At 56.8% G+C, this 12,280-nt stretch overlaps 1 protein-coding gene across 1 annotated transcript; it reads left to right on the plus strand.

The window, feature by feature from the left end:
- Positions 1–106: 106 nt before the first annotated feature.
- On the plus strand, positions 107–2,402 carry MRPS23 (mitochondrial ribosomal protein S23). The gene is made up of 5 exons (XM_054287399.1): positions 107–210; positions 296–460; positions 1,238–1,315; positions 1,422–1,565; positions 2,049–2,402. The coding sequence occupies exons 1-5, from the start codon at positions 158–160 to the stop codon at positions 2,164–2,166; spliced, it is 558 nt and encodes a 185-aa protein (XP_054143374.1). The 5' UTR covers positions 107–157; the 3' UTR covers positions 2,167–2,402.
- The last annotated feature ends 9,878 nt before the right edge of the window (positions 2,403–12,280 follow it).

The following is a 12,280-nucleotide window of genomic DNA, read 5'->3' on the forward strand; positions in this document are numbered from 1 at the left end:
TGGGGCTGCCTGGGCACCTTCCCCCGCCGCGCTCGGCACTCGGCCGCGTGTCCTGGCGGGCGCTCCGGTTCCGGTTCAGCTCCCGTTCCATTTCCGGTTCCGCTTCCGGGAGCGCGCAGCACCGGGCCGGGCTCGGGGCCCGTGCGGCGGGGCCGCCATGGCCGCCACGGCCGGGAGCCGCACGCACAAGATCGGGAGCGTCTTCAGCCGGTGCGGAGGGGTTCGGCCGGGCCGATCGCCGGTTCTCCGTGAGCGCGGCCCGCCGAGCCCCCCCTGAGCCGCGTGTCGCCCGCAGGGCGCGGAACCTGGTGCGCATCGGGCTGCTGCGGAAGCCGCTGTGGCTGGACGTGTACGCCGCGTTCCCGCCGCTGCGGGAGCCCGTGTACCGCGTGCCGCGGCCGCGCTACGGGAGCGGCGACCCCATCGCAGCCGTGCTCTACCGGGAGGACACCGTGCGGGCGTGCGTGCGGGAACCGGGGAACCGGGGCTGCCAGGGAACCGGGGGGGGGTTGGGTAAATCGGGGTTGTTTGTTTTGTTAGTAAATCGGGGGGGAGTTTGAATAAATCAGGGTGGGTTTTTAAAGAATAAATAGGGGTGGGTTTGGGGATAAATCGGGGTGGTTTTTTAAAATAAATCGGGGTGGGTTGTTTTTTTAATAAAAGGGTGTTTTTTTAATAAATCAGGGTGGGGTTTTTTAAATAAATCCGGGTGGTTTTTGGGACAAATTGGGGTGGGTTATTTTTTTAACAAATCAGGGTTTTTTTAATAAATTAGGGTGTGTTTTTTTTTTTTTTTAATAAATCAAGGTGGTTTTGGGGATAAATTGGGTGGTTTTTGGGATAAATGGGGGTGTTTTTTTAATAAACGTGGGTGTTTTTCCTGCTCCTCCCCGTGTTTCTAAGGGAGGTTGAGGCTCCTCTGGGCCCCAGAGCTGCTCTGACCCCTGGCTGCTGTGACTAACCTGAATTTATTAACACAGTTCACAAAGAAGCTCTGTGGAATCCCAGACAGGTTTGGGCTGCCAGGGGCCCTGCAGGGCACCCAGTGCCACCCCTGCCATGGCAGGGACACCTCCCACTGTCCCTCCAAGCCTGGGGCACTGCCAGGTGTTCATAAAGGCTCCTGAGAGGAGGAGGAACGGTTCTGTGCATGCTCCTACTGCCCCTCAGTGCTCTGACTCTGTCTGTTTACTCCTGATTTAGCTGCACAATCTCAACAGTTTCCTTTTCTGAGCAGGAAGTTTTACAGAGTTTATGGCAATGGCCCCAAACCTTTCGACCTGACTCAGTTAAACTTCAAATCCACCTGCCAGAGGTGAGGTGATAATCAAACCAGAGATGTTCCTGAGGCTGCCCCTTCTCCCCTTCAGTCAGGGAGCCAGAGCATCTCCTGAGTGTCAAACAGCAACTTTGCTGCCTAGGTTTGTTGAGAAATACAATGAACTGAAGGAAGAGGGGAAGATTGAAGAGGAGAAATTGTTTGAAGAAACAGGAAAAGCCCTTTTGGCCAGTGGGATCCTGTTACAGAGGAGAGGAGTGGACAGAGTGAGTATGAAATATCCAGAGTTCCTTGGCTGGGGGATTGGCAAAACTCCACTCCCAGGCCCTCAGTGCTGGGTTGGGGTGAATGAAACCCTCAGCACAGCAGGCACACACCTGATGGTCCTGAAATGCCTTTGCTGTGCAGGGAAAGCTTTCCTCCTGGCCATGAACAGGTCTGGCCAAGGCTGAGGCACCTGGGGGCCAGAAAAGATGTTTTTCTGGGGATTAAATTGAATAACCATTCAAATAATCCGTGGTGCATCTGTATAAAGCATTTGTAACTTTGTGTATTTGCTGTTGTATCTTGAATTTTCCCATGTTTAGCTGGAGTTCAGCATCCTCTCTGGGAATGTGGTGACATTTTTTTTTTGTGCTGTGCCTCCACAGCGATTTCAGTGTGAATTAAACTCCTTTTGGGCACACAGAGGGGGCTGCTGCTCCCCTCAGGCATTTCCCCCCTGTTTGATGGGATCTTTGCTGTCCTTCCTGCAGCCTGCTGCACCCAGGGATGCTGCCTCACAGCTCCAGGCCGTGCTGGGGGAGCTGCAGGACAAGAGGAAGGACGGGCAGGAGCAGCCACCAGAGCTGGCAGGGACACAGAAGGAGAGTCCCTGTCCCTCCTGACAGCCCTGTCACCCCAGCAGCCGCCTGCAGCCCTCCTTGGGGACATTTCCCTGAGGAACAGGCTCCTGGTGCCCTCCAGGCTCGTCCATGGCACACCTGCTCCCTCTGCCCAGCTCCACATTGATAAACTCACAGATAATCTTATTTTGTTTAATGTTCACAACTGTTTTCTGAAATCGAGTTGGAAAACACCGAGTGTAAAAGTGGAAAATTAAAGCATTTCCTTTAAAATTGGAGTTCTGCCTGTTCAGGTGTGTGGTGTGCAGTAGTGAAGATGTTTCCTGCTGGGGGAATGCAGATCCTGTGTGATGTGTTCCAGCAGATGTCTCAAGTGCCATCTTTTTATAGCTGATTGAGGGAAGCTGCTATTTATGGCAGCGCTGTAATGTGCTCTTCCCATCCCACCATTTCCTTAAATTCAGAGTGGGATGAGGGCTGCCACTGCGGAACACTGGGAGTTTGCAGTTTTTAGTGGCTCCTGATGGAATTGGCCACCTTGGCAGAGCAGACATGGGATGTTGCAGCTGTTTGCTGAGGGAAAGGTGATGCTGGGACAGTCACTGGGGACATGCAGGGACAGAAACCACAGCCAGCCTTGCTGGGATTGGGAGGAGTTCTGTCTGGGCTGCACATCCAGTGGCTGCCTGATCTCTCATTGAACATTTGGCTTGGGCTCTATGAAAAACAAACTGGTTTGTGTCTTTTGTTTTGAGATTTTTGTTGTTTTTCTTTCATTTGTGATTCTTTAACATCCCGGACTGGCACCACCCCACTCCCAGGTGTGACTGCTGTCCAGCCCCTCCCTCCCTGCCCAGGTTGGTGCTGCTGCAGCTGGGTGGGATGCAGGAGAGCTCGGTGGCAGTGGAAAGTGGGTGTGAAATGTCCCTGCTTTGGTTTCTGTGCCTCCCTTCATCCTGGCAGCAATGTGAGTGCAGAACTGCTCAGTTATCCTTGGAATGTCAGACTTCACTCCCAGTTCTGCTCCTGGAGAAGAGCTAAACCCTCTCAGGGTTTGTTACAAAGAGTAAAGATCCCCGTGTTTTAGCACTGATCCGTTTCCACATCCAGCAATAACATCGAGTTTAGAGCCCTGGGGTGTGCCCTGAACGAGCTGCTGTCAGAGCACCTCAGGAGAAAGTTGGAATTGGTTTATTTTCTGTTGAAAAAGCCAATCCCTTGGGTTTGCCTTCGGGCGCAGCTGTGACCCGGGGCAGTGAACTGAGGAGTTTTCCTGCCCGTGCCCACCCGGGGCAGTGATGGGCACCAGCTGCAGGTGGTTAATTAACCAGGTGGATAATGACCATGGCCACGGCGATGGCCGCAGGTGAGGGCGATTGGGGGTGATTGCCTCGTGCGGAGGAGCCAAAGCCCGGCAGGGAAGGGCAGGAGGCCGTGATGGCTGTGAGGGGCGGCCGGGTGCGGGTGAGCTCCGTGTCCTGCCCCGCTCCTGCCCCAGCGGTTCGTGCTGCGCTGCCCTGCCGAGAGCAGCCCGGGCTTCGGAGACAGGTACGTGGCTAAAGGTGCGGGAGAACGTGGAAATCTGTGCGGGACCCCGTGTTTCAGCAGAGGGGAGAGAGGGAGACTCGTGCCACGGTGTGAATGTGGGAATGCTCTGCTGGAAGCTGCCAGGGCAGAGCCTGGGCTGGGGCAGGGCCGGCTGTGGGTGATGAGAAGTGGTCGGAACGTTCAGCGCCGTGGATTTGCTGTGTGTGGTGGTGCCGGGGATCCCACGGGGTGAGGGATGCGAGCTCTGGAGCATTTGGTGCAATTCGGGTCAAACCAGTTAAAGCAGCGAGTGTGAACGGGCGCGTTTGCCGGGCCGGAGGGCGGTGCTGGTGCTCGGGACCTGCTGTAACTGCTAATTTAATGGAGAAGCTGTGGGCAGCAGCCGGGGGTGGTTTATCACTGTGGGGGCGCTTTCCCAGCAGCAGGAGCGGCCGGAGGGTCCCGCAGCAGCCCCGGTCCCCCGGCGCTCCCCGCTAGGTGGGAGCCGCGCTCCGCGCTCCCGGCACCGAGCGGCTCCCGGGCCCCGCAGGCGGGGAAATCCGTGCGGAGTCCCGGCTTCCACCGGGAAACATCCGAAAAGGCAGCGCGGTGGGAGCGGGGGATGCAGCGAGCTGGGAGCTGCGGTGATGGAGAGCGTCGGGGTGCGGGATCGGTGCCCCGGGCAGGGCGGGATCGGGGCCCCGGGGTGCGGGATCGCTGCCCCGGGCAGGGCGGGGGTGCGGGATCGCTGCCCCGGGGTGCGGGATTCGTGCCCCGGGCAGGGCAGAGGCTGCTCCGGCAGCCCCAGGGCTGTGCCCCGTGCCCAGCACAGCTCCTCCGGCTCGGCGCTGTCCCCGCAGCCCTCGGAGCGCTCGTTCCTGTCGGGCCATGCCCAGCCCAGCCCGGTGACCTTTCCTGTGCCAGCTCCTGACCGTCCTGCCGGGGCAGCTCCTCTCTGCCTGCCGGGCTGTTTGCGGGGACAGGGAATGCCGAGGATCGCTTACACCGAGCCCTGGCTCCCCAGGCTCCGAAGGCAGGGACACCTTGCACAGCCAGGCTGGAGGCTCTCCAGACCAGGTCCCAAAAACGTGTGCTGAGAGTTTGGGGTGCAGAGCTGCCTTTGGAGGGGTCACTGGAGGGATCTCCAGGGATGCTGCAGCATTCCTTACACCAGTGTTTTCCCTGACAGTGCAGTCCTGCTGGAACAAACACCTCCAGGGCTGCAGAGCCGGGCTCGGAGCTTGGGCTCTGTTTAACCCTTGGGCAGCAGCTCCCAGAGCCCCGCTCAGCCCTTTCACGTGTTCCTGGGCCGTGGATTATCCCCTGGTATGTGTTGAGGGCAGGGGAGCTAAGGATTTAATAGGATCAGGGCTAACGTCTGGAGCAGGCAAAATAATTCATCAGCTTTGCTGGAAAAACAGGTGATCTGACCCTGCCAATGCCAAGCTTCACCGAGGCAGATAATGAAGGGTTTAGTGTTTAAGGAATATGGCTCCAAATAAGATATAAAATTGTTGGCATTGCCACTCTGTGGAATCCTCTGGGATTTGCCTCTGCCCAGCCCTGCTGAACACACACACATTTGCTCTTCAAACCTGCCCTGTTCTGAGCTTTGGAATATTCCAGAAATCTGTATCTGCTAGGAAGATGGCTGTGGAGCCAGAGCAGGGTGCTGGCTGCGCTGTGCTGTGCTGTAGTTCCACACTGGACAGGGCATGGCCCAGAAGTGGCTCCTGCTTTGCAGGACCTGGCCAGTGTCAGTTCTGCCTCCTGCCTGGTTCTGGTTCTAAACTGGGGCTTTTAAAACAAATTTGGTTCGGTGTTTCTTGTAGTGTTTTGCTTCTGCAGCAGCAGCAACGTCCACGGCACAGAAATTCCTGGTCCTGGAGTTCTGGGCTGTGTGGGGTGCAGGACAGGAGGGTCAGAGCAATCCAGTGAGAGCAGCAGGCTGAGGTCAGCAGTGCCTGGCAGAGCTGCTGCTGCTGTTCCAGCAGTAAATGCTGAGTCCTGGCAGGCCCTGACCCCTCGTTGGTCAGTTCTGCCCCAGGGATGCAGCCAGGGCCCCTTGGCCGGGTCACCTGGTGGGGCTGAGTCTGAGGGACCCCGGCTTGGGGTGAGCTCCCTCTGGGCACAGCAATGAGTTTAATTAATATTTTAACAACCATTCCGGGAGGGCCAGGCTGTGTGTGCCCCACAGCCCAGCCTGGCTGCCAGAGGCTGCTTTGTGGGCAGAAAGGGAAGAGGTGCTGCCCCAAGAAATCACTGTGGCCCCATCCCTGTGCTCTGGCCTCGGTGTCTGCGGCGGGGCAGCTCCCCTGGGGCTGGTGTCACTCCCCCAGTGTCACTCCCCGAGCCCTGGTTTGCAGTCTGTCCATCCTCAGCAATGATTCTGTCTCTCCCCATGCTCGGGGGTCCCACAGCAGCCCTGGTTTGCATTCTGTCCATCCCCAGCACTGATCCAGGCTGTCCCCGTGCTCGGGGGTCCCACAGCAGTGATTTGGGCTGTCTCTTTGGCAATGTCCCTGTCCCCAGCACTGATCCAGGCTGTCCCCGTGCTCGGGGGTCCCACAGCAGCCCGGTGCCTCAGCTGCCCTTGTCTCTGTGTGTCCCCTGTGCTGCTGCTGCTGCCTCTCTGCATATTGCAGGCTCATTCTGATGTGCGCTAATGCTATTATCCTCCAGAAATTGAAATCAAGTCTGAACCTATAATGTTTCACTGGGAGGGAATTGGGGTTATATATTCCTGTGTACAGCAGCATTCTATTTCAGTCATAGCATTTAATTATGATTGGTGTGTTAGTGCCCACCAGAGCATAACAAATTGTCATTATGTTATTCTGCTGAGTCTAATTTAATTGGCAAGTTGTCACAAAAGCAATTATCCATCATTTATTTTGTTGCCATAACCACATCTTGGAGAGCACCTGCTGTCTGAAGTGGAAAGGCTCTGCAGTCTCTCGGTCCTGGATTTCTTCCACTCGCCTGACACAAAGACACCATTTCCTCCTCTTGTTTAAAAACACGTCCCTGCTTTCCCAGTGTGGCCTGGGGATGCTGTGGGGATGCTCTGTGCAGGAGGAGCCCTGTGGGGACATCCCGGGGCTGCTGTGACCCACGGAGACCTTGGGGACAGCCCAGGGCGTGCTCAGGTGTGGGAGCCTCTCGTCGCTTCTGCAGAGCTGGGATGAGCCAAGGAGAGAAAGTAAAATTTGAAATGAGACATTCCCTGCCTGGAGTAAATACAACTCTTGGCTTCTTGCAAAATAATTTTGGGTAAAAGCAAGGAGGGGGGGAAAAGCCCCTGAGCTGCTGGTGGTTTATTTTGGTGTCTGACACGCAGAGGTGTTTGGGGGAGCAGAAGGGCTGCGGGCCCTGGGAGCCTGGCTGGCTCTGGAGCTGCTCAGCACAGGAACAAGCGCCAGGTTTGGGGCTGGGGCTGCCCGTGCCCACCCTGGGGCTCCTCTGCTCCCCTGGCCGCCCTTCCCTGGCTCCAGGGCCGCTGGAATCCAGCCCAGAGCCTGCCCAGCTGGGCTGCTCCCCGCGGAGCCAGCCTCAGATAAAGCATCTCGGGGAGACTGGGAGCTGGGGAGATTAGTGGCTCCTTATAATCCAGCAGGCAAAGCAATCTCAGACTTGCCAGAGCAGCCCCAAAGTGCTGATTTTCTCCTTGCTGAGACGGCACGTGGTGGCTGTGACCTGCTCGCTTCTGAGATTTTGGAGATTGCGTCCCAAAATCCTGCGAGGCTAATGCAGACTCGTGAACTCAAAGCCTGTGACTCACTGTGATAAATGGGTAAATAAATGAAAATCTGTTCTGATGTCTGTATTTCTGTGAGTTCCTCCCCTCTCCGCCCTGTCTGTAATCTCTTCCCCTCTGGTAGTTCTGATTAGCTGCTAATGAGGAAAGATGATTTTGTAGTTAAAGCACAGAGAGAGGGTTTTGTTCCTAGTTCTGCTTTTTAAAAATTCTCCCTTCCATGCCTTGATTTGCCCAATCTGTGGGCCTGGATAGTGTTGATTTAAGGTGGTGTGAAGTTAAATTAATCCACATTTGCAAACCAATTTGTTTCAAAGGGAGGGGTACGGTGACTTGGAAAGGAAGGATCATAAATTTTCCCTCCTGCTGAAGATGAGCTCTGTCCTTGTCCCATCTCCCAGCAGTGACAGCCTGGAGCTGCCCAGGCTCTGTGTCCCCAGGTGTCCCTGCTGTCCCTCCCTGGTCACTCCCAGTGCTGGGGATTGTCCCTTGTCCCTGTGCTGGCTGTCACTGAGCCCGTGGTGGCTCTCAGCAGAGCTGGGGGCTGTGGGTTAGACCTGCGGCCATGCCAGCAGGTATTTGTGTGTCTGATTTATGGGTGAAATTCCCCGCCGTGGAGGAGGCCTGAGTGTGATAAATAACTCATTGTAATGTATTATTTAGCAAATTATAATGAAAAGCAGAAAATACACAGAGGGGAGCAGACAAACGCGTTCCCCAGCTGGCAACTTACTGACGCTTTAGAGCCAGAAAATGGATATTTAAGAGCGTTTGGGAATTTCCATGGCCTCCCCTGGAGACAAATCACCTTTCTGCAGATGGATTTACTGGGTGCCCTGCTGCTGGGCTGGACCCTGGGGGAGGAGATCACCCCAAAGCTGGGGAGAGGAGTGGAGCCGAGCTCTGTGTCCTGCCACGATCCAGAGCTGATCCCCAGGAGGGAAATCAATCCCCTGGATGGGATCCCTCGGTCCTGCAACTCCTGGCTGCTGCAGGAGGGACGGGGACGGTGCCAGAGCAGCGGGTTGGTGCTCAGAGCGGGGCAGGGGGACTGGGCTGGCTCTGTGGGGAGAGCAGGGGGTGAACCCCAGCCTTCCCAGGCAGGGTTCTCCTGGCTCTCTATCCTTTCCTGGGCAGAGTTTTCCCGGCTCTCCATCCTTTCTGGACAGTGATTCCCGGCTCTCCAGGTCTCCTGGGCAGTGATTCCTGGCTCTCCATCCTTCCCGGGCAGTGATTCCGAGCTCTCCGGCCTTTTGGAGCCGAGTTTTTTCCGGCTCTCCATCCTTTTTGGGCTGAGTTTTCCCAGCTCCCCGTCCATCCCGGGTAGAGTTTTCCCGGCTCTCTCCATCCTTTCCCGAGCAGCGATTCCCGGCTCTCCATCCTTTCCCGGCCCAAGTTCTCCCGGCTCTCCAGCCTTTTTGGGCCGAGTTTTCCCGGCTCCCCATCCTTTCCCGGGCAGTTCTCCCGGCTCTCCCGGTTTCCCGTGTCCCGTTCTCCGTCCCCGCCGGTCCCGGTGCCGGTGCCGCGGCGGCGCCAGGGGGTGCTGCCTGATCGCGCTCGGCGCTGCGGCCGCCGCAGCAGCCAGAAGGTGACTGTGCTTTACCTGTTCGCCGGTTTATCCCGCGGTTATCCCGGTTTGAGCGCTCCCATCTCCTCCCCGGCCGGACAGCGCTGCCGGTTCCCGGGGCAGCATCCCGCGCGATGCTCTGCGCTCCTCGCTGCTGGGATATTTCAAAATCTGTGATTTGGAGGGGGGAAAGCACATCCCAGTGAGGCTGAGCTGTGCCTGCGGGCCCGGGAGCTCGGCACGGCTCTGCCCGGCCCGGCATGGCACGGCTCTGCCCGGCCCGGCCCGGCTCTGCCTGGCACGGCTCTGCCCGGCACGGCCGCTGCCCCGGGACCATCCCGGGTTTTCCCTGCCGGCAGCGGCTGCCCCCAAGCTCCAGGCGCTTTTCCAGCCGAGCTGGAGCTGCCTTGGCGGGGCCAGAGCGGGGTTTGAGGGCTGAATTTCCCGCTGGTGGCCGGCCTGGGGCTCCCGAGGTCCCTTTGGGCCGGGTTTATCCCGGGGCCGGATTTACGGAGGGGAGAAGATAAGAGACTCGGGGAGAACTTGACTGGGTGACTAAGATAAATTCACTGTGCTGCAGGAAATCGAAATGTGAAATAAAGATCTCAAGCGAGTGAAATATTTAAAGAGATGCAGGAGCTGGGTGTGCGCGGGAGCCGCCGGGACCGGCCCTTATCTATCCATCACCGGCCTGGCTGGATTTTATAAAAGATAATAGGGTGGAGGGAGAATTGAAATAGAAACTATCCATTACCGGCGCCTGAAGGACAGCTTCTCTGAGCAAAGTAAAGTCACAATTAACAGCACAGAGACTGAAAGTTTTCTGCGTTCTGCCGCTGTTTGTTTTCCTTCCTGGCACTGTGGGGCACGGTGGGCACACGGAGGGGCCCAGGGGGAATTTCTGAGGTGCCACAGCCTCTTCTCCAGGTACTTTCCATGTGCCTTTATTGAGGGGCTCTCCAGAATGGCAGCTGTAAAAAATGTTCTTGATTTTGCAATTCCTTGGGTTAAAAAGGTTATTTGAGCTCCACCTTTTGCCGCTGATGGCTCTTTATTTTCTCCAGCCCCCAGAAATACAGCCAAGATGACCAACCCTGCTCTGTGAGACACAGGGAGGATTGGAAAAGCAAGTCACATCTTCCTAACCCCTTTCTTTGCTCTGCTCCAAGCCCCGTTTGCCATTTCTGGTGATGAAATCCTCGTGAACGCCCGCAGGAGCCAGGTTGTGTTCCCTGCCTTTAAAACGTCCTTCAGAGCACAAAGGCTCGGCTGAAAACGTCTCCGAGTGTTTTTCCTCCTGGCTCATTTAATTTGGGAGCAGCGGCAGGAGCGCTGCTGCCATTGCTCCCGGTATTTGGGAATGTGAAAGGACGGGAATTAGCGGAGCACTCGGAGTTGCAATGAGCGAGGATTGGGTGGATTGGAAAGCCGGGGAGCTGCGAGCAGGCATGGCCAGCCTGGCAGGGAAATCATCTATACAGGCTTTAATGGAAGGGCTGAGAGAAAGGGAATAGCAAACTCAGGCTCGTGGTGCTGGGAAGGAAATCATCCTAATTTGCTCGTGTTTAGTAAGCCCAGACATAATTAATGGCGCGGGAAGGGACGTTTGGAGAAATGTGTCTCGTGCCTGTTGTGCGGGGCTCCATCTCTGCAGACAGTGCTGTCCTACAGCTGCGCTCCAGAGCTGCTGCAGGCTTGGTCAGCGCCCAGAGCGCACTGAATCTCCATCCTCCAGGGGCTCAGGGCTGTCAGGTGTCGCTGAGAGGGAGCTGGGTCAGTCTGTGCCCTTGGTTTCTCCCTTCCAGGGTCAGTCTGTGCCCTTGGTTCCTGGGAGGAATCCCGGCAGTTCCAGGGTTGGAAGTCGATGTCCCCGATGTCCCTTTCGGCCCGGAGCACTACGTGGCTCTGTGCCCTTGGAGGGAGCAGTGCTGGTCCCAGCCTGCCTGGTGCTCCGGGGGTGATGTGTGAGTGCAGCCCCACCATCTGCCCGAGCCTGACAGGGCCCAACAGGTTGTGGTGCAAAATGGGCTGGGATGGGCTCATTTCTGAGATGAGACGGCTTAAAAACGCCCCAGGTAGAGGAATGGGCACATCATCATCGTTGTTATCTTATCTCTGCCGGGGGTGTGCTCAGGAGCGGTGCAGGTGTGCGGGGGGAGCTGCCCGGTGCCCTTCGGGTTTGGAAATGGGGCAGCCAGAGCCGGTGCTGCTCCGGCCCGTTAATTGGGCCCGTTAATTGCGCGGTAACCTTTGCACAACCCTTAGGAACCCCTCTGCTGTGCGAACCCACAGCCGGAGCACAGAGCATCACTGGGGTCAGGATCCTTGGGCTGGGGGAGATGCGGGGGCCTGGCCCACCCAAAATCTTGTGTGACCCCAAATTGTGCTCCCCAAATCGGTCTGGGTCCGTCCTGCTCCCCTCCGGGCAGAGCCGGGGCTGGGCTGGGGTGGCAGGACCCCCGTGTCCCCCCGTGTCCCCCCGTGTCCCCCCGTGTCCCCCCGTGTCCCCCCGTGTCCCCTCCGCAGCCCCTCCTGGCCCTGGAATCAATCCCGGCGCCGCCAGATTGCCCTGTCCGTTCCAATGATCCTTAACTGCGTTTTTCCCCGAGCAATCAGCGGCGTTTTCTCCCCGTCCAGGTGGTCCTTTCCCATTTCGCTCTCCGCACCCAGGGCAGTCACATCTCATCTCGCCTTTTCTCGGGCCATTTGTAGCCGCGGCTTTTCCTGTTGCCATCAATTTATCCGCGGCCTCTCCCTCCTGCTCCGCTCCCCCCGTGCCCACCGCAGCTTCTGGGCATGAAAATCAACCCTGGGAGCCCCAGCAGGGGAATGCAAACCCCCTGCCCGCCTGCTTTACTGCTCCCCAATTTCCTGTCCCTCAAAAAAGCCTCTCCCTGGAGGCACCGCTGGAAAGCAAAGGGAAATGTGGATTTTTAGGACTGGATTAGTGGCTGCTGAGGAGGTAAAGACTGAGAACCTGCAGTAATACTGCTTTACCAAAGGTTGAATAATAATAGAATAAATGGATATTGGGAAGGGATTCTCCCTGTGAGGGTGGGCAGGCCCTGGCACAGGTGCCCAGAGATGCTGGGGCTGCCCCTGGATCCCTGAAAGTGCCCAAGGTCGGGTTGGACAGGGCTGGGAGCACCTGGGACAGTGGGAGGTGTCCCTGGATGGGCTTTGAGGTCCTTTCAACCCAAACCTTTCCATGATTCTATGATTGATAATATATAATATATAATATATAATATATAATATATATAATATATATAATATATAATATATAATATATAATATATAATATA

Source organism: Melozone crissalis, unplaced genomic scaffold (genome assembly GCF_028551555.1).
Source record: "Melozone crissalis strain CALT ecotype California unplaced genomic scaffold, PUWL_Pcris_2 ptg000057l_1, whole genome shotgun sequence".
Classification (NCBI taxonomy): domain Eukaryota; kingdom Metazoa; phylum Chordata; class Aves; order Passeriformes; family Passerellidae; genus Melozone; species Melozone crissalis.

What these genes read in the sequence shown, in the direction of transcription:
- MRPS23 (XM_054287399.1), top strand. Translation starts at nt 158, where the DNA reads ATGGCCGCCACGGCCGGGAGCCGCACGCACAAGATCGGGAGCGTCTTC. An exon ending in CGGGAGGACACCGTGCGGGC is followed by an intron (nt 461 to 1,237) that starts GTGCGTGCGGGA and finishes TTTTCTGAGCAG; the next exon opens with GAAGTTTTACAGAGTTTATG. An exon ending in TTCAAATCCACCTGCCAGAG is followed by an intron (nt 1,316 to 1,421) that starts GTGAGGTGATAA and finishes TTTGCTGCCTAG; the next exon opens with GTTTGTTGAGAAATACAATG.